Source organism: Suillus discolor, assembly GCF_016758755.1.
Source record: "Suillus discolor strain FC423 chromosome Unknown F5147scaffold_2, whole genome shotgun sequence".
In the NCBI taxonomy this organism is placed as follows: Eukaryota; Fungi; Basidiomycota; class Agaricomycetes; order Boletales; family Suillaceae; genus Suillus; species Suillus discolor.
Genome location: NW_024541249.1, coordinates 71,073 through 90,801, shown reverse-complemented (window position 1 = coordinate 90,801; position 19,729 = coordinate 71,073). Strand labels below are relative to the sequence as shown.

At 47.1% G+C, this 19,729-nt stretch overlaps 7 protein-coding genes across 7 annotated transcripts; 1 reads left to right on the top strand and 6 right to left on the bottom strand.

Annotated features, from left to right (window-relative positions):
- Positions 1-1,375: 1,375 nt before the first annotated feature.
- Positions 1,376-1,699, bottom strand: F5147DRAFT_563802 (uncharacterized protein; the record flags this gene model as incomplete). The annotated part of the gene is made up of 2 exons (XM_041430696.1): positions 1,376-1,525; positions 1,577-1,699. Coding segments are annotated over 2 exons (273 nt in total), but the record flags the coding sequence as incomplete, so codon positions are not given.
- A 26-nt stretch (positions 1,700-1,725) lies between these two features.
- On the bottom strand, positions 1,726-2,171 carry F5147DRAFT_563829 (uncharacterized protein; the record flags this gene model as incomplete). The annotated part of the gene is made up of 2 exons (XM_041430698.1): positions 1,726-1,906; positions 1,954-2,171. The coding sequence occupies 2 exons, from the start codon at positions 2,169-2,171 to the stop codon at positions 1,726-1,728; spliced, it is 399 nt and encodes a 132-aa protein (XP_041299314.1).
- Positions 2,172-3,122: 951 nt separating this feature from the next.
- Positions 3,123-3,825, bottom strand: F5147DRAFT_647441 (uncharacterized protein; the record flags this gene model as incomplete). The annotated part of the gene is made up of 4 exons (XM_041433206.1): positions 3,123-3,348; positions 3,410-3,478; positions 3,537-3,625; positions 3,676-3,825. The coding sequence occupies 4 exons, from the start codon at positions 3,823-3,825 to the stop codon at positions 3,123-3,125; spliced, it is 534 nt and encodes a 177-aa protein (XP_041299313.1).
- A 1,190-nt stretch (positions 3,826-5,015) lies between these two features.
- Positions 5,016-5,664, top strand: F5147DRAFT_647440 (uncharacterized protein; the record flags this gene model as incomplete). The annotated part of the gene is made up of 3 exons (XM_041433205.1): positions 5,016-5,285; positions 5,340-5,596; positions 5,628-5,664. 3 exons carry the CDS (start codon positions 5,016-5,018, stop codon positions 5,662-5,664), a joined length of 564 nt encoding a protein of 187 aa, XP_041299312.1.
- Positions 5,665-11,774: 6,110 nt separating this feature from the next.
- F5147DRAFT_664266 (Alpha/Beta hydrolase protein) lies at positions 11,775-14,458 on the bottom strand. The gene is made up of 17 exons (XM_041434990.1): positions 14,406-14,458; positions 14,099-14,349; positions 13,771-14,046; positions 13,666-13,721; positions 13,550-13,596; positions 13,447-13,504; positions 13,366-13,385; positions 13,167-13,311; positions 12,979-13,116; positions 12,715-12,928; positions 12,470-12,664; positions 12,348-12,413; positions 12,279-12,298; positions 12,204-12,219; positions 12,023-12,150; positions 11,934-11,961; positions 11,775-11,875 (listed from the first exon to the last, which is right to left on the bottom strand). Exons 3-17 carry the CDS (start codon positions 14,014-14,016, stop codon positions 11,801-11,803), a joined length of 1,452 nt encoding a protein of 483 aa, XP_041299311.1. The 5' UTR covers positions 14,017-14,046; positions 14,099-14,349; positions 14,406-14,458; the 3' UTR covers positions 11,775-11,800.
- Positions 14,459-15,037: 579 nt separating this feature from the next.
- Positions 15,038-17,578, bottom strand: F5147DRAFT_832213 (WD40-repeat-containing domain protein). The gene is made up of 7 exons (XM_041443801.1): positions 17,555-17,578; positions 17,288-17,495; positions 16,162-17,240; positions 16,076-16,099; positions 15,961-16,020; positions 15,680-15,892; positions 15,038-15,628 (listed from the first exon to the last, which is right to left on the bottom strand). Exons 3-7 carry the CDS (start codon positions 17,188-17,190, stop codon positions 15,386-15,388), a joined length of 1,569 nt encoding a protein of 522 aa, XP_041299310.1. The 5' UTR covers positions 17,191-17,240; positions 17,288-17,495; positions 17,555-17,578; the 3' UTR covers positions 15,038-15,385.
- On the bottom strand, positions 17,447-19,480 carry F5147DRAFT_114580 (nucleoside hydrolase). The gene is made up of 9 exons (XM_041428082.1): positions 19,351-19,480; positions 19,260-19,296; positions 19,146-19,201; positions 19,064-19,088; positions 18,844-19,011; positions 18,507-18,796; positions 18,048-18,447; positions 17,555-17,991; positions 17,447-17,495 (listed from the first exon to the last, which is right to left on the bottom strand). Exons 1-8 carry the CDS (start codon positions 19,379-19,381, stop codon positions 17,715-17,717), a joined length of 1,284 nt encoding a protein of 427 aa, XP_041299309.1. The 5' UTR covers positions 19,382-19,480; the 3' UTR covers positions 17,447-17,495; positions 17,555-17,714.
- Positions 19,481-19,729: the final 249 nt, after the last annotated feature.

Here is a 19,729-nt window from a genome sequence, read left to right as displayed (position 1 = left end):
AACAAAATTTCTCTGACTCTCCAACTCCAACACCCTCTCCTTCGCACCCTGCCTCTCTTTAGACTTCTCTTCCACCTTCAATCTCATCTCCCATTCCTGACCAGCTGCAGTTGTTTTTAAATCAAAGTAGTTGGTTATGAGGAGAGATCGGAATGGTCTTGCATCACCAAAATTACTGAATCCAGAGATGGTCATATATTACCATGTCGGAGCCACCATACCTGCCATATGTATCTGGCGCAAGGTCTCAATGTAAGGCAATGTTCGGAAACTCAAATTCCGGCATTCTCAATGTTATATGGTATTAGTCTGACATTGGTCTAGTGTTCCGATATACCAGATATTTCCATGTGTATCAGGCATTTGAATCTTGCTCAGACTAATCAGACATTGCAATTACATTCCGATATAATGAGACATTGCATTGAAAGCATGACAGTACAAAGCAGTGATGTACAATTGTTCTGAGCCTATGTATGAGAATGAGAATGGATGCCAGAACAGCACTATGAGAAATCTATGAGTAGGTCAATAATACAGCAGTTCAGTAGTGTACGACAGTGAGTAAATGAAAGGGAGAACATGAAAAGTGTCTGACAGCCTGCGAGCAATGCGAATGAAAGGAAAGGGCCGTGCAATGTGGATGCATTAAGGGATGGCTACTTTCTCGAACTTTTTCGCGTAGGTGCCTTGCCCTTGGTTGAACAGCCACCAGCCTGCAGATCGAGATTATTAGATTTAGTACAAACTCTGGTATATTTTGGACTTACCTTCTTGGCCTTGCGTTTGGTCGCAATCTGGATGGGTTCAGGATCCTCGTCCGACTCGGCTTCTGTCAGATCACTTGGGGCATGTGACTCGGCACGTACAGAAGCTGGAACAGGATGTGCAAGACATGCAGGTAAAGTCAGATAAGCTGATTTCAGTAAGCAGGAGGAACTGGGGTGGACTCACAAGCAGGGACAGCTGACTTTGGCTTGACAACAGGCCTGGGCCTAGGCTTAGGTTTAGGAGCAAGGGGAGGTGGAAGTGGAGTTGGCTTGCGGGGTGGAGCTGGAGTTGGCTCGCGAGTAGAAGGGACTGGAGTTGGTTCACAGGGTGGAGCTGGAGTTGACTCACAAGTAGAAGGGGCTGGAGTTGGCTCGCGGGGAGGAGTTGGCTCACAATTGGAAGGAGCAGGTGTGGGAACTGCCTTGGCTGCACGACGCGCTGCCATTTGAGCGCGGATTCTTGCCAGGTCGTTATCCCTGCCTTCGCGAGAGCCGGAGGTTTTGTTGTCGTCTCTGGTACTGTTGCTGTCACGGCCCTCCTCGTTCTTGAATATTTTCCTTAGATAAATTAGGGTTAGCATGAACCTCGAGAATATAGCAAAACCTTACACGTTCCAAGCTTTGAGGAGGTCTTCTTTCCACTCCGGATCAGGTGAATCTTCAATCAGCTCGATGATGTTGTTGTAGAATTCCCGGTAGTTGAAGGCACCGTCGATTTCGGACCAAGCATTCTTGGCACTGATGCCGAAACGAACCTGAATAAAATTGAGCGACCCATCAGTATGTTAAGTTTGAAGTAATCAAACCTGTAAGCAGCCATAGGCAATATGCACTGCTTCTACCGTGGTCATGTCGTGTAAAGCGGCGTTGCAGGTGCGTGTCGCGCGTGTCTCCCCTCCATATGCACTCGAGGGACTTGTAAAGATGTGCCGCGTAGTCTAATAAAAAAAGAATATCAATATGAAATAACGCATATAAAAAACATGCTTACCCGCTCCAATAAGTAGCCATCAAACATGCCTTTGAACATGTTGTCGTCATCATAGTCTTTACCTGGTGGGTCACCGGCCCATAGAAGTGCGGGAAGTGCACATGCAGTTAAGTTAATCTTGCCACACTGAATGTCTTTAAGTGCCCTGTGAAATGTTAGACAAATGTGAGGTAAACTTGAAGGGAAACTCACTCGTCAGCGTCCTCTGAAAATCTCTCAAGTTCCCTGACCGGACAGAGAAAGCGCGCTAGAACAGGATGGTTAATACCCATGTGGGTACGCGAACCACTTCCGTCGTATATAGCTGGACGTATCGGGTGATCCTTGGTGTTGAAGGCCGCATAATGGCCAATCTGACTCTTAAGACGTGAGGTGTCATCAGAGCGAGTGGCCGAGATAGTAGCATCCATCTGATGGATGAAATGAGCACATAATATGCGCATATATGCGCATGCACTCACCTTCTTGATGATAATATCGAGCTCGGATGCTTTCCGAGGGTCGCCAAGTAAAGGTTTCAGGCTCGGAGCAAGTTGAAGAAGCCGAGTGAAGTTCCTCTTGTATCGCTCTTGAACTCTGGGTGATCTGTGAAACAATAAAAGAATCAGTCTATGCTAAGATCTGCGGTCGACTTACATCTTCAAGAGTCGCTTGTCGCAACAAATCTGCTCATCTTTGTCTTGCGATAGCTCACCATTCTCTGCAGCATCACGCTGCTGCAGAGCTAAACCTATATTAATAAGTTGTTTAGTCTTACAAAACACGTCGATGCAACGTGCTATACAGCGTGCAGCAGCGAGAAATTCTTTGTGAGGATCGCTCTCGGTGTCCTTGTTCCTATATAGAGTTGTTATCAGTTATCAGAATATTCAAAATGGATTAACTGACCTGGTAGCCCTTTTCTCATCACCATCTGACGTACGGCGCCTTTTCTTTGACTTTGTGGCCTTCTTTGAGACCTTCTTCAGAGGTACAGAGGTCACCAATACTGAGGAGTTAGAGCTACGTGAGGACACCGACGAATCAGAGGAAATCGAGTCAGAGCGTTTATGACACGCCATGATGATGTGGGGAGAGAAAGACTCAGATCGTAACATTTGACGCATTATTAACATTTGTTTGTCACCGATTTATTAATCGTAACTGATAGCCTTGTTATCTCACGCACGCCTCTCACGTGATTATAGACTTGGTACTGCAACAAGACAAGTCCCAACATTGACTATATGCGCGACAAGAAATACAAAACTAGTTCTACAGTTATGTTACTATTAGTACATGACAGTAAGTGCGACAGTAATAAAAGAATGATAACGTGCAAAAGAGTGCTGCGAAAGAGTGCAAGTACAAATTCAGTCCAACTAGTCAAGCTTCAATGCTTCTATAGCTGCAGGTATGGTCATGAGTGCGTCAATCTGAGTGATCCATGTGCAGTTAGAGCTCTCCCTGAATCCACGGCGGGGAGGCCATGTATAGTCATTCTCATCCTCGAATTTCTTCCGTATATGGACGATACTGGGAGAATTCTTGGGGATGACGTGCAGCTGGACAGGCTTTGTGCTGATGCACTGAGGCATATCTGAGTCCCTGAAAGCACGATAGTAGATGAGCCAATGTCACAATTACAAAATGAATCGAAAGAACTTACTTGGGCGCCGGCATTGGCTCACAGACCATTGTAGCATCTGGATCTTCCTTAGCAACAGACTGCGGGATACTAGAAAGTTGGAATATGTTAGTACAATTAAGTTAGTAGTCAGAAACAAAAAAAAAACCTATTGGCTTGTCCACTAGCTTCGTCGTCGCTATCTTTATCTTCGATCACCCTGAACTCTACGGCATCCTTCAACCGTAGTATAATTTTCTAGTGTCAATGTTAATAATGAGAAATTCGAATATATTGAAAACACATACCAATGGGCCTGGGCGTTCCGGCGTAAAATCGAGGGTGTAAGTCGGCCATCCAGACAGCATATTGTCCACCTCCAACATGACAACATTGTCATGGAAAAAATATGTCCCGTTGGCCAGGTCGAGGTGGTCTTCAGTATCAGTGATGAGCATTATACAGACGTGTCGAACGATTAGAATTAATGGTATAAGAGATAAGCGCTAAGCAAAGATCGACGCGTTATTGACGCTTTGTTTATTTCTGGAAAATGCCGACTGACTTTGAAAGTCACGTGACTTTCGAAACGGGAAGTCCAAACTTATTCTTCTTGTTTCTTCGGTTAGTAGCATTGACTTATTACATCCTCCTCATCCAGCGAGCGCACAAACTCTGGTGAGTTATTTTATTTTTATTTGCACTTCACTTCCTGGTCCAACACGCCTCTAGGAGGCGACTCCGAGCACTTAAGCCTGACAGCTTCTAACTTTTATCATATTGATTCCTACTACCTACTATGTGTACTGACTTTGTTTCTTCTACTAGGCTATTTGTCTCACCCAACCTCACATCTTCGCCCAACCTCACATCTTCACCCGCCTAGCATCTTCACCCAACCTCGCATCTTCACCCACCCTCACATCATCACCCAACTTTCTAGGTTAATTCTGACTTATGCGCCTTGGCTGTGCTATTGGTCAGTGCGCCACCTCCCTTTCTATTTCTTGACTCACTCATATCACCAGCACATTGGCTCTCGCATTCTCACAACTGCCGTCGGCATCCTCATTGCATTCTCTTTACATAAACTATAGTACGTTCACCTCATGCCATTCAACCGCTTTGTCCTCATCTCACATCACAGGAACCAGAGGTCTTTGCATTGAGGTCAAACGAGATTTCGACGGCTGTAATTCATAGCACTCGCAAGGTGGAGCCGTCGTCAGAAGTACAGTTTGCTGTGGACCACGCGTTATTTAACTCCCTCGCAATCGTATGGGATAGTTTCGACCGAGAAAGCCACCCAGAAACAGTCAGTATCAGTGCGCTTTCGAGTGCAGGCAGCTGAATATGCATTTCCATCTCTTTATCACTCGGTATTGTTTACCCCGGTGACCTTCTGATGCCTTATCATATTCCCTTTCACGTACCATATGCACCAGAAATATATCTATTTCTAAATCACTGGCATTGCAGTGTGACTTGAGACTCACCCTATGGCGAATCGCCTCATGCCTCTGTTCCAAGTCCAGCCTCTCCGTTCCAAGTCTGCTAGCACCCTGAAATGATCAGCATGCCACAATGTTGATAAAAAGTGAGCAGTCCCACCCTTCCTCTTATCTGAAGGCCCTGCTCCTGCTACTTCATGGACGAACTCACCTGCCTTGGGTGTGGAAAGACTTTCAACAGCCAGAGGCACCTGAGCGCACATGAGACGCTATGCGATACTCACCATGAATTTAGCAAACAGGTCAGCAAATCTTACCACCGTGTTGAGAAGAGCCGAAAGAATAAGAGGCGAAGAATCAACCACCGAGACCACCAAGATGTCTTAGACGAGGCTGACGAAGGAGCTGGGATTCCAGATCCCCTTGAAGATATGGGTGATATGGAGACTGACAACTGGGGTGTTCAGGTATGTTTTCAGTGTTTGTTCATTTCTTGACTAATATTTTGAAATATATTTCAGGATGACAATATTCCTGGACCCTTGCAACGATCCCCTGCATATTCCCCACCATTACCTGAGTCCAGTGCGGCTCCCCAGCATTCCAATCGCTCTGGGCGTGTTATTCGCATGCCCAAACGATATGACGACTTCGTTCCCAGCGAGGATGTACCCGATGAGCCTCAGCCTAAAGATGTCATGTCTGAAGAGGGAGATCACACCGGCAATGAGCTAATTTCTTTCGAGACAGAACCAGATACAATGGGATTATACCAAGTGTATCCCACTCGTCCCACTTTATTTCCGCAGACTGGTACCACCCTCAATACTCTATGCAACTCTCTGATGTTGCAGACAAACAAAAATCCCAATAACGCTTCATCTGGGATTCACACTGGCCCCCCCCTCCCATTTTCTGTCACCCCCCAAAATCTATACTCTGCATTTAGTAGTCCGATGGCCGGTCTACTTATGTGCTGGCAATATTCCAGCTCGAACCTAATTTCTGATGCTGCCATGCAGTGACTTACCACTTTCCTCGACGACGATGCTTACAATAGGGATGACGTAAGAATTTTTGATGCCAGTCGAGAGAAGAAACTTATCGCAGAGTACCTCGAGGACTGATCCAATCCTTTCAGTGCTAGGAACGGATGGAAAGAGTCATCAGTCTATATTCGCCTCCCAAAAGAAAAAATGAAGTGGCCGTCCGAAGGCGATGCCCCCAAGCTTGAAATTAAAGGCATGCGCCATCGATCATTGGTCAATATTGTAACAGAAGTATTTGAAGATGGCGTGGCGACAACGTTCCATATGACACCATTCTGTCACATGTGGAAGGTCTCGGAAGAACAAAGTATCAAAGTTTTTTCCGAGGGATACTCTTCACCTGTGATGATGGAAGCTTACGTCAACATCAATTCCCTTCCCCGTGAACCAGACGACAATCTCGAACGTGTCGTAGCGTCTCTTATGTTGTACTCTGACTCAACACACCTTTCGAATTTTGGTGATGCCTCCCTCTGGCCATTTTATCTGTTTTTTGGCAATGAATCTAAATACACCCGCGGGAAGCCTACAGCTTGCGCATGCCATCACATCGCGTATATTCCTTCGGTAAGTTTTTTCAAATCACTCAAATCATCTACCTCTACTTACTACAAAATCAGATCCCAGACGATTTTCAAGATTCGTACTTTGCTATCTTCAAGGATGCGTCTTCATCAGAGGTGCACACACACTGCAAGCGGGAGCTTATGCAGGCAATATGGAAGCTCCTCCTCGACGAAGACTTTATGCATGCATATGAGCATGGCATTGTGATCCGTTGCGGAGATGGCATCACTCGCCGAGTATTCCCTCGGTTTTTTACATATTCTGCTGACTATCCAGAGAAGTAAGTTTTTTTCTCATTTCATGCGTTACTGAAATTGACATCATATTAGGATCTTACTTGCCGGAATTAAGTTTCTTGGTGAATGTCTATGTCCACGCTGCCTTATTAAAAAGGCCGATGTATCTGAGATGGGGACCGAAGGCGATATGAATGATCGCATAACACTTCAATGTGTCGATGATCAGGCTCACCATAACAAGATTGATCGCGCACACAAACTCATTTTCCAACATGGTGCACCAGTGGATGGCAAGCGAGTGAAATCAGTCCTTAATTCTGAGTCTCTCGTTCCTACACGCGTAAGTTGTTCGTATTGTATTCAAATCACTACTAACGAATTACAGAATGCCTTGTCTGATCGGCTTTTTACATTCGGATTCAATTTCTTTTTGATGCTAGTAGTAGACATGTTGCACGAATTTGAACTCGGTGTGTGGAAGGCTATTTTCACTCACTTGATGTGTATTATCCATGCTGCTGGGGGTGCGGCAGTGCAGGAGTTGAACTGGAGGTATGTTTTTGATTTGTTCGCTAATATTTCTCATACACAATGTTCTGCTACAGATACCGTCATGTGCCAACGTTTGGGAGAGGCACAATCCGACGTTTCCACAAGAATGCTTCTGCAATGAAGCGCCTTGCAGCCCGAGATTTCGAAGATTTGTTGCAGGCAAGTTTTAGATCATTTCACATAACATTTCACAACTGATTTCAGATTTAATTTCAGTGCGCTATACCAGTCTTCGAAGGGTTACTTCTCGACCCGCATAATGATGGGATCATCCTGGACCTTTTATTCGACCTTGCTACCTGGCAAGTGTATGCGAAGCTCCGTCTCCATACTGAAGACACCTTGAACTTTTTCGACGCGGCTACAGTGGTCCTTGGCAACACCATTCGAAAGTTCAAAAGGACGACATGTGAACACTTTCACACAATGGAACTGCCTCACGAACATGCAGCTCGAGGGCGTCGACAAGCTGCATTGGCTTCAAAGCAGGGCACGTCAGCTAAGGAGACAGCAGGTGCTTCTCGTCCCAAGGTAAAGAAGTTGAACATCCAGACTTATAAATTTCACGCACTTGGGGACTACCCGGCCACGATTCGAATGAGGGGGACGACAGACAGCTATACTACACAGCCGGTGAGTCTTTTTTTCTTGTTGATATAGTACTATCTAATTCCAGTATAGGGAGAACTGGAGCACCGACGTCTCAAGCGACGTTACCCTCGCACTCCGAAAACAAAAGCAACTATGACCACAAGCATCGCAAATCAAGATGCCATCGAACGACTTTGTATGAAGGTAATCAACGCTCGAGCACAGTTTTCTGCCCAACAAGGTACCGATAGACCTCATCGTGTGCGTACCTCACCTTCGGACCATTACCACATCGCCATATCTGCTCGCTTGACTTTTGACCTCACGGCTTGGCTGAGTAGGCTTGGGGATGATCCAGCTGTCAGGGTATGATGTCCTTCTCGCGTTTATTAAGATATATAGCTCACGGTGTGAAATAGAACTTTATTCCTCGTCTCAAAGACCACTTATATGCACGTCTTCAAGGGCTTGTATACAAAGTAGTGCTGCTGCGGTCCGGTCCAGAACCATGGTTCAAACCGGACTTTTGGTCCGGTTCTCCGCGGTTCGGTCCATGGTTCTTGCGCCAGCTAGAACCGGACCGGAAAACGGCTCTCGGTTCTAGGTCTTCCCAAATGGTCCAGTTCTGGTTCGGCCTTCCCGAACCATTCCGAACCCTTATCGACTTCGACTTCGACAACATCTGCCTCGACATCAGACTGTCGTCTTCGGGATTCACGTTGTTGATTAATCAAGCTACATTTAGCCTTTTCGAAGGTAAGCACTAACTAATTAAACTCTCAAGTCTCTCACCAACTCACCTCTATAACAGGAGGTTCTGTTCATTGAGGACCGGCTACAACACTGCGCAAGACTACCTTTTACTGGAGGTGGATATATTAGGCGCGATCAAGGTGGATTTTGGAGGGATTGTGTCTTGCACTATGCTGCAGAGGTGTGTATTATGATTTGTACTCTGAATGCTGATGGCTCCCTCGAGGGCCAGCACTCATCGCTACCAGCGCACAACCCATCACACACCACGCTACCTGCGCCTATGTTGATGCCTGCCACCTCACCGCATCCCCTCTCACTCGCTTGCTGTTCTTGCCGGCTGACTTTTGCTGGCTGGCTCGCCGTGTCTCACTCACCCACTGTCTCTCGCTCACTGTCTCACATGCCCGCTGGCTGCTCTCGCCCACTGTCTCTCACCCTCTGTCTCTCGCCCGCTGTCTCTCACCCCGCTTTCAAACCAATATTCCGCGACGACTCGACAAGAGAACAGAGGGGATCCATAGGAACGGCAAAGACACGCACACTAATCTACTGCCCACCCCCCTTCTCCTCCAGAAGACATGCCATCGAGCTGTGATACGCCTCGCCACTCTACCCCAACGCCACCCTCTCCACCCACATCTCAAACACGTCATCAAGCACCAAAACATATCCCGGCACCATTCATCACTCGACAACCTTCCAAATATACCCCGATGATGTCGAAACGATAGATCCGCTGCAAAACTCGGTCAAAAAGCAACCAATAGTCTACGGATTGCTCAAGTCACGGTGGAGGGGTAGGAGCCGCAGCCGTACTAACCCACAAAGGCGTATACTAAAATACCATCTAGGATCCGACCGTAAGCACACCGCATACAAAGCCAAGGTCGTACATTGGGACTTGAATGAGCTTTCGCTAATATGCTCGAGTAAAAGTCGTGTCATTCACACAGCAGGGAAACTAACATTTTACCACCTTTTTCCGCCAGTGAAATCACATCCTAATGGCGGTTAACCGGCAGCTTACTTCAAATTGCTTGTCTGGATCAGACGCCGCAGGTTCACATTCCCCACGGTAAGCATTGGTTGTTATTGTGTTTTATTTCATTCTCACCATTTGTATAGATCAAATCAGTTAGCTCTTGGATCAGCGGCTACAGAGGCAGAGAGGGGTATGTAGCCATGTCATTGGAGTAGCTACTCAATGTGTAAACTAGTATTTCAATGTTTTTTTTTTCATGCTCGCCGCTGAAAATTTTCGGGTTCGGTTCGAGTTCGGACCAGAAAAAAACCGAACCGGACCACAGAGAACCGTTCTCTGTGGTCCGGTTCGGGGTTCGAAGATTTTGCAGAACCGGACCATGGTCCGGTTCTCGGTTCTCGTCCAGGACCCTCTGAACCGGACCGAACCGGACAACGGCAGCACTAATACAAAGGCGATGAATATGAGTTTACCGATGCAGAGCGGAACTCAGTTTTGATCACTGACAACAAGCTCTTTGAACATGCCATCCTTTGTATTAACTACACCACCTATGACCTTCGACGCGAGCAAGACTCAATCAATCCCCGCACTCGTGCCGACCTGATGGTTATGTCACACGAGGATGAACGTACTCACCCTTACTGGTATGCCCGTCTTATCAAGATTTTTCATGTTAATGTGGAATACCACAAATCCCTGGATGTGATACGGAGCTGTCCAAAGCGTATGGATGTCCTGTTCGTTCGATGGTTCAAGTGTGACAATAATCCTTCCGGATTCGCTGCAAAGAGGCTCCAACGCCTCGAACTTTTTGAGGACGAAAGCCCTGATGCGTTCGGATTCCTTGATCCAGAGTGCGTCATTAGGGGCATGCATATAATACCAGGATTTGCTTATGGCCGTTCCCAACGACTTGTTGAACCAACGATCGCGCGACGTGAGGAAGACCCAGATTGGAATTTTTATTATGTTAATATGTATGCACATTTTTATTTTGCTATCTACCAACTGCTAACGATATACATGCTATTTAGGTTCGTGGACAGAGACATGTTCATGCGATTTCGTGGCGGTGCTGTCGGTCACAAGGCTATGCGAGATTGGGACGAGATTCTGCAGCGGGAGGGACACGTTGTCGAAGACCTGGATAATGAAGTCGAGGAAGACTCGGATATCGAAATGGAGGATGGAGATAGTGACGAGGAACTAGATGAGGTGGATCTTGAAGAGGGTGACAAGAGCGAGGATGGTGACGACGACAATGAGACTGATGAGGAGGGTGAGAGTGATGACGAGGACAGGATAATAGCCGAGTATGGTGAGGTACTTGACGACGACATACTTGCTGAAGAAGGCTATGGTGCTCTATAGGGCCTTTACTATATCACTTGAATAGCTTTCGTTGAATCTCATTTGATATCATAGGATACAATACATGATATATCTGATATCTATCTGACAGTTACTCTACTGGATGAGTTATGTCTGACAGTTGGTATGTTTGATGACATCGTGTCGGAACGATATTTCAAATGTCGGATATCACAGACATTGGCGTCAGAAATTTCAACCTGTCATGTGATGTCTGGATTCGGTAATTTTGGTGATGTGGTTTCGTGGGAATCTAGGTCAGTCGTCATGCCATCGCCGGTAACCCTATACCTGAGCAATTCTGCCTCAGCGGTCTTGAGTTTTCTCTGCGTGTTCTCTGGGAGACTGAGGTGCGCTTGAGTCTGTGCTGAGCGGTGAGTGGTTATACTTCAAGCAGCAGTTTATGAATCAGATCTTCACGATCGTAAGTCATGCCTCTCAGCTGAGGGTGCAGCCTATACCAAAGATGTGGCATGGCAGCTACATCTTTGGTATTTGCACCCATGCGAAAGTTCATCCTCAAGGCCATCTCGTTTCAGCCTATCTACTTGTTTTTTGTATTTTTCCATTTCATTCGGTCTCAAGCTGAAAGCTTACTGTGGTCATTCGGAGTGCAATCAAGGTACAAGGTACAATGGTATGTAAAGTATGTGCTCCTGGCAGTATGAATTCTGTCATGCAAGGTGATGCAACATATGCATGCACCACGTCATGTACATGTACATAAAACAGTTCACTGCATAATAAGTAGATATGTAGATTTCGAAGTTTGGTTCGCTCGATTAATGATCTCAGGACGAACGTTTTCCCACTGGTCAAACACGTCAAGAACGTCCGACCGAATTCACGATGTGTGCTCCCAAATTCACTCCTCAGACGGAGTGAAGTTGCTCCTTGCGAACAACTTGCGAGAAAATCTCTAAAGCTGCTTGAGGCTGGAAGGCAGCCTAACAATGAAATAACAAGGATCAGCAGATGTCATCATTCTCAGGAGAGTTAACTAACCACTTCGTGTCCAGCACCAAACACCCGTCTAAAACGTAAAATAATGAGGTATATCTCTTGTTAACAAGCTGAGATGAAAAATGACTCACGCAAAAGAGAAGTTGTCGACGTTCTGCACAGCCGCAACAGGCTTGCCGTCGATCGTCATATTGGTGAGTGGGGTATTGTGGAGCGTCTCATTGCCATACCAATCCATCGCTAGAACTGACGCGTGGCCCTATTAGAGAAAATAATTCAGCGAAGTTGGCAGAAAAATATGGGACAGCCTACCCCAAGCCAGTTGCAACTACAGTCAATGAGAAGCGTCAGGATCATATGAAAAGTCATTACAACACAAAAACGGACTTCATATCAGCATCTCCAGCCTGTTCCCTGGTAAATTAGCAGACAATGAAGCAGTCACCAAGCACGCACCCAAATCAAAATTTTCATCCTAGAGTTGACCAGAGCTGATAGCTGGGGTAGCCATGTTCTAGCGTCCTTTTAACAGGAGGCTAAATTTAGCACTCGAGGAAAGAAGTCAGAAAAACACATACGTCGCCTGTCTTTACAAATTTCTCATAGGGTGCGTCTGGGCATTCCTCGTATTTGACCTGAGCACCGATCTTCTTCATAACATCCTGTTTGCGTAGATAATGCACATAGTATTCAGGGGGGAACAAAGCAGATGAATTTTGACGGATATCATAGCTGTCGTAATCGCCCGCAGCAGGGGTGAAGACATTGTCAATCTGAAACAGTTTGGTGACGTCCATACACATAGCATTGATATATCACTCACGCAGTAATTATCGGCGTCCCGGCAGATCTTATTTGAGTGTGTGGAAGTTCCGGCAGCGTAGCAGGCATTCTCCTGCGCTACGCAACCATCAGGACCGTATAGGGAATCCGAAATGTTCTTGAGAACATCATCTGGCTGGAGCTGTCCATAGCCAGGGGCATAAGTCGCAAAGTTTAGGTATGCGATGTTCTGAATGAGTGGATCATACCAGCCACTGTGAATGCTCGTTCAACGGGGTATTAGTAAGTCAAGAAAGCGACTTGCTTGTTGATCATCAGGGCGCTGACAACAATTGGAACAGCATCAATCTCCCCGCTAGCGATTAAGGCGTTTTGCTCATCGAAGTAGGTCACAAAGCTGGGTCCGTAGTGACCACCATAGCTCTCTGTGGCAAAGATGAACCTGAGCTCGGCATAAGTAATCGTCTGCGATAGCTGAGTTAAGCGACTGACTCTCGACTGGCATACTTCGAAAATAGCTGGCTTTCAAACAAAACCTGAAATGCAGTCCATACAAAGGGCGCAGCGGCTTCCGTGCTGTTTACCGTATCAGTACCGTAAGAAAACCCTGTTCCGATTGGCTGGTCGATGTAGATCACTGGATGAGGAAGTGAGCTCTGGCAACGAAATCAGGAGGTTACGTGCTACATACTGTTGCTAAGATTGTTCCAGCTGTAGGAAGTTGGAATCCGTGTCGGATTAGTGTATAAAATCGACCATAATTTTGACATACCTGTAGGGGTTAAGAGTGGTGGAATTACGGTCGGCATTCACCAAGCATGGCCCGTTCTCTGTGAAAATTTAGAAGTAAATCAAAGGGCAATTGAGCAAACAACCTTGGAATAATCCGATCATAGAAGAACACCCAGGGCCGCCATTCAACCTGCGAAAGCAGTTTCAGAGGTGCGACTCGACTCAGGTACTTGTGCGACCCGGCTTCGGGGTGACGTACCATAGAGTGAATGGGGCTGTTTCCGGTGAGTTTCTAGACTCGAAGAACCAGAACCACTGTGTCTTAAGTCAGTTTACATCTGGAACATAGGGACCAGAGATATACCATGGACATGTTCGTTCCAACGTTAATGTAACCAGAAATTTGGGTAACATTCGGAGTTGTTTCACAGATTCCTGAGTTCTTGACATAACGGATGCCAGTTGCATTGTGAACCTTGGATTGAATCTCGAGGTGCCCTGTTTCCGTAGGAGCAAGATTGTCTTTGATAACAGAGACAACGAGAGTTATGGATATGCTAGCTGCTAGTACCAGCGCAAGGCCAGCTCGAATGAGCGTTCTCATAAACATGTCAGTGCACGCCGGCAGGGATTCAGAGATCTAAATAAAGTCATCAGTGACGGCCAATTAACTTCAAGTACTTATAGACTACCAGACATTCTCATGGCTAAGTGTTATCAAGCGGCGATATACCAGCAACGTGCTGATGGGTCGTACGTTAGGGCTTCAGCATGAGAATGCTGTTGTTTCAGACTGCTCGGCTCCACAGCTGGCGAAACCCACTGGTGTGCTAGAAATGGGGACTTGGCCGCACGCGATTTTAGCGGCCGCCGCGTACGGCCGCATGTGTGTGCTCCGGGCTGCTCATAATCCCGTTGCGTGAGCAGAACTACAGGGTCAGTCCTACCGGTTCAATGTAACCCGGGGCACAAAATTCTCATGATATAGCTAGGGTTTACATAATACAATTAGAATCTAGTGGCAATGTCGTCAGGCAAGATACTCTCTGGACTTGCAAAAATGTCGTATCTGCATTACGAGGCTCGATCGAGAACCACGCGAAGCATGCTTCAAGATCCTGTGCAATCTCAACAGCAATACCAACCTCTTCACGAGTGTGCATGTGAGCATGTCGACGGCAGGCAGTATGCCCTGCAATCGAGAGGATCATCATAGCAAAGACCTTAAGTGGGTGAATTTCGAAATTGACTGGAAGGCTTTTCCACCATGACTCAATGAAAGGCCGCCTGCTTGGCCACCAGCACCATCTTACTTTAGGGAGTCGACGATTTGTTTTTGCGTTTTATTTCAAATACATCTATGTTATTATATCTCGCGAGTCTCGGATACCAGTTCTGCCAGGTTCTACCACCACCTTACAGAGTGCTGCCGTGGGCCGTAGACTGGTGACCAGCCCGTCTGAGGCAAGTTGTCGACGAATGAACTGGTAAACGACCATGAGTTTGAATTTGAATTATGAACGGATCCTCGTAGTAGTCTACGTGGGTCGGGCTGCTTAACTTTACCCTTACTGACTTGTGCACTGATACTACAGTACCAATGTTGCTCAACCTCAACAGAGAAGATTTAAAGGAGATCATTGCAAGACGGGTACCTCTGACTACTGCGGAATGTAGAATTATGTATAATCCGCTTATCATTTTTTTAATGAAGCGCCAACCAGACAGGCGTGCGAGGGACAGCAGGAAAACTGATGTGTGAAGAGACAGCAATTAAGCGCAGACAAGCGACCGAATACGTGACCATATATGATGCGGCATCAAAGCAAAGTCAACCAGGGACTGAGATGTGGGGAACGACGAAGCACACTTGGGAAAGTAACCTCATGAGGTAACAGGCTGAACGGCGGAGACAACACGAGGACGGCGTGGGATGCACCAGAGTGCGAGGCAGAAATTGCCCCAACAACCATAGTCTTCTACTTGAGCAGATTGCTGTGTCGCCACCTGTACCTGAGGCTGAGGCTGAGACTAAGGCTGAAGCTGGGGCTGGGGCTGGGATTGGTGCTGAGGCTGAAGCTGGGGCTGGGGCTGGGATTGGGATTGGTGCTGAGGCTGGGGCTGGGGCTGGGACTGTGGTATTGCTGCAGGCTGAGCTGCCGTTGAGGACGACTGGCCAGTCTGGCATTGGTCTTCTTAGGGGGAGGTGCTATCCAGCACCTCTGGAGGTTCGGTTATGTACGTGGCAGAACGAGGGACATCTAATACACTACCTCCTTTTTTCTTGCGGCAGCGACTGTTACTGGCTGCGGGCCAGTGTACCGTGCGAAGAGACTGCGCTTTGGGCGTTGTTGCAGCGCAATGGCCTCATTTGCTGTTGGATGGTGACGAGAGGGGATGAAGACGTTCCAGAGGTGTCGAGCCGAGGAAGCACGGAGTCGCAGAGAGCGACGGGAGGGGCCTGATAGTACCGAAGGATGATATGACTGCGAAGATGACGAGTATACTTATTATCAATACTGGTCCCCTTTGCATGATGAAACATGAAATTTACCTGGAAAAAGTCACCGTAATCATCACCCCACGATTGCACAAGAGGGTTTGTAGCGTCGACCTGTGACAGTTCTGTGAACAATGGAAGAAAGACAGTCGAATGCGAGAGTACTGACATTAAGGCAGGACGACAGTGGTGACTAGGGTCGAGTGTCCTTCTGTGTACCTTGTCACCTTGAAGTATGGTTGTAAAATCACGTACCGGAAGCTCAGGAGCTATGTCTTTGACCATCCACAAAGTTATTTTGTTGTTGTCCCCGCCATGTGTGATGTATCTCCCATCTCGAGAGAATGACACATGGTGAAGGCGATTGTAATAATCCTGGCTGAATGGCTCGCCGAGTGGTTGATAGGATTCTGTATCCCATAGTTGTGCGATACCCTGGTCGCCCACACACGCCAGTACATTGTATTTGGGTGAGAGTGCGATGGAATCCAAGTCGTGGTCGTGCTCGAAGCGATGAAGTTCTGTGCCTGATCTACTATCAAAAACCCGTGCATCTCTATATGAGGCGGAGTAAAGTTTTGTGCTATCTGACGACCACACCAAAGACACCACATGCCACTCCATTCCGCATATGGGGCCGATCATGAGCTGGCCTGTTTTCGTGTCCCAAATGCAGATTGTTTCCCATCCGCCTGATGCAATTTTGTCGCCTGAAGGTGAATATGCAAGAGAACCCACCCAATCCTGGTTTGTCTCGATCGGGCCCACCTCTATTTCGCCGCTTTCTGTTTTGTGAATCAGGACCATCCCTTTGTCGGTTCCGCTCGCAATATGGTCTCCACTGGGAGACCACGACAGTGATTTCACTCGCCCACCATCATGACCCGCCCACTCGCCTTCAATCATATTGCCGTCGGTATCCCATCGCTCAACACTTCCGTCATACCTTCCGCACACAATAGTCTTCCCGTCTGGTGAAAGCACTAGTGCAGCTATCCCTCCCCTCTCGTCTTCCCCCTTGTCTCCCCATGGTTCCCCGACCAGAAGTCCTGTGTTGCAGTTCCACTTGCACATCGTGCCACTATCTGAATAACTCACGATGTGTACGTTGTCGTGCAAGAAGACGAGATACATAACGATTTCATTATGCACTTCAAATTCGTGCTTTGGTGTTGGTTTTTGCGGTTGCGGTGAAGCTTCCTCCGTGGACGGCATTGCAGAGGATTCGGATTCAGAAGACATAGCTTCCTGAATGGTCTGTGTTGCAAGGGATTCAGAAGTCATAGCTCGTTACGGTAAGCCGTCCGTATGTTTTCGGCTCTGACAGTGTCAGACTGCTCATGAGTATAGCAAATGAGAGGAAAAGTTGACTAACACTCACCAGTTGTTCTAATTTTTGTTTCGCTGGTAGCGGCAGCCTAATAAGAACGGTGAGCCTGGTACTAGAGGAAAGGGCCGAACTTCATCAGCAGGGGTCTTGTTTATCGTTATACTACTGTTCATCGTGTGGTCAGTATTGGTTTTGCGTACCATGTAACACCGCTGAACGCGGCAAGTCCCGACTCAAATCATGACGGAGGCAGTTACTACTATTAGCGAGTTAGGATAAGTTTTAAACTTCGAAGCTCCAAGAAAGTCAACGTCTCACCCGGTACTTAGTTACTTAGTAGATCTGTTCAGGTTAGACTCAAGATCTCTGAGTCACAACTATAGCAACATCGTAAGTAATACCTCCATATGCGCATAGTCGCGATGATTATCAGCCAGGTACAACTTTCCATTGATCAATCTACATGTGGCAACGACAATCATTGGATGCCCCAGACCCTACGTGTCAGGAGTTGAAGAAGAACACTTGGTCCCGGCGTTTCCACGAGGCATGCTACGCCTTTCCCTTGTCTCTGCTCGAGTGCTGGGTCTTCGACCTCTACTCTCGCAGGCAGCGCGGTGGACTCGAGGAGCCCGTGCCCGATCTGTCGCAGGTCAAGCAGAGCTTGGACATCTGCCCGATTGGTACCAGGTGCATATGTAGTATTCTCCTCTCTTCGGTCAGTGACGAACATGCCACGAGTAATTTCTCCGCTCCTTTATATGAAATATATCAGGTTAACAATAAATAATCGGGACACGCAGGATCGCACCGTTCAATATCGAATGTTCGCTCGGCTATAACCCATCCAGTCGACATTCCAGGAAGACTGCCAGCTGGAATGATTTCAGGTGGATTCTCGATTGCGCACCAAATGGCGACAATATCATGCAACTCTAGTACATCCTTTCCAGACTCGACCATGATTTCCCTCGTGCGTTCGAAAACAGAGCTGGTAAAGTGGACAAGGGGTGATTTACCATCTGCATTCGACGGTTGGGCTGTAGACTTGAACGCAGGGTCTACCGTTTGTATATAATGCGGAAAAGGGAGTTCGTGGCTAGTAGTGATATCCAAGGGAGCAAGTATTACTCTGTCGAGCGGGAGACCACTGGTAAGATTTGTCGGTACTAAGAGTTCTCTCGCTGCATAAGGATCGGCAAAAACATTAACTGGATATGCAAACAAGATTAGTAGGATTTTCTACACGAACACGTCTTTAACTACTTACATTCCGCGACCGAAGTGGTGTTTCCGGGAACATCTAAGGCTCCTGCCATGGCAATGACTCGACCGATTTTATCCACAACTGTTTGACGGTGTTGGCGTACAAGTTGTGCCAGGTTAGTCATCGGACCCAGGACTACATATGTGATGCTTCTGTCAGGACGTGACTCCAGTAAGCGCAAGGCCACCTCGACACCTGATTCTTTCACCAGTTGAAAATTCTGGCAAAAAGACGAACTTCCGAGGTCGACATTCAAGTCAGGGTGGCGTTCGCTTATATTTGATAAACCATCACTACAGTAACAGTGAGAACCTATCTCCAAAGTTGAAGAGGAACTTACCGGCCGTGGAAGTATTGGGCAAAGTGCCGTCCACCTTCTAAGGGTCCATCTGGTCCGACTACAAGGAGGGGTGGGACTGTGGGTGAAAAATTCGGAAACCTTGCGGCATCTTCAGGATATAGCGCAATGTGACGCCCTATTGCCTGGTAGACCTTGTAGATGTTGTCGCTGCGGAATCACATTCAGTTATTTTGGGACGTGGATTGAGTAGCGCCTTAACTAAGCTGCGTGAACATCGGTATTCCCTGTTATCGAATATTGATAAGGTTCTCATTTCAAGCTATCCCAACGCATTTACGGACCGAATGAAATGATGTACGCAAGGATTTCGAGTTCGGGAGATGTAATGGCAAGCAGGCTGTCGATGCTTTTAGAACAAAGTTTCTCTGAATTTGTGGAGGGAATCGAAAACAAACATAGCTAGAATGTCATCCACGCCAGGGTCAGTGTCGACTACGAGCCATCGTCAGATAAGAGTGAGCACAGCGTATTCGACCGACCACTTACTGATGATTGGCGTCCTCGTCTTCTCTTGCATGTTACTATCGGATGGTCAACAGACAGAATCAACACAAATAGGGAAAAGGCCTTTATCACTCAGATTATATAGCATAGTTGAGACCCAGTCAAACTCGACAAGAATGAGATGAATACGTGTCGAAGCGTAGAACAAGGGCGCCTTATGATGAGACACATAATGATTCTACCGATGGAGTTATGAATTCATGCAGAGGGAATGTTTGCGGGTTTATTCGCCTAGTAGAACAGGTGCTGTTACTCTAATTGCTGTTGCGGCGGCCGATGGGCTTCAACATGACCAAAAGATTACGAACCACATGCATGAACACTGCACATATGGAGATATGGCATACAACCTACAAACGAC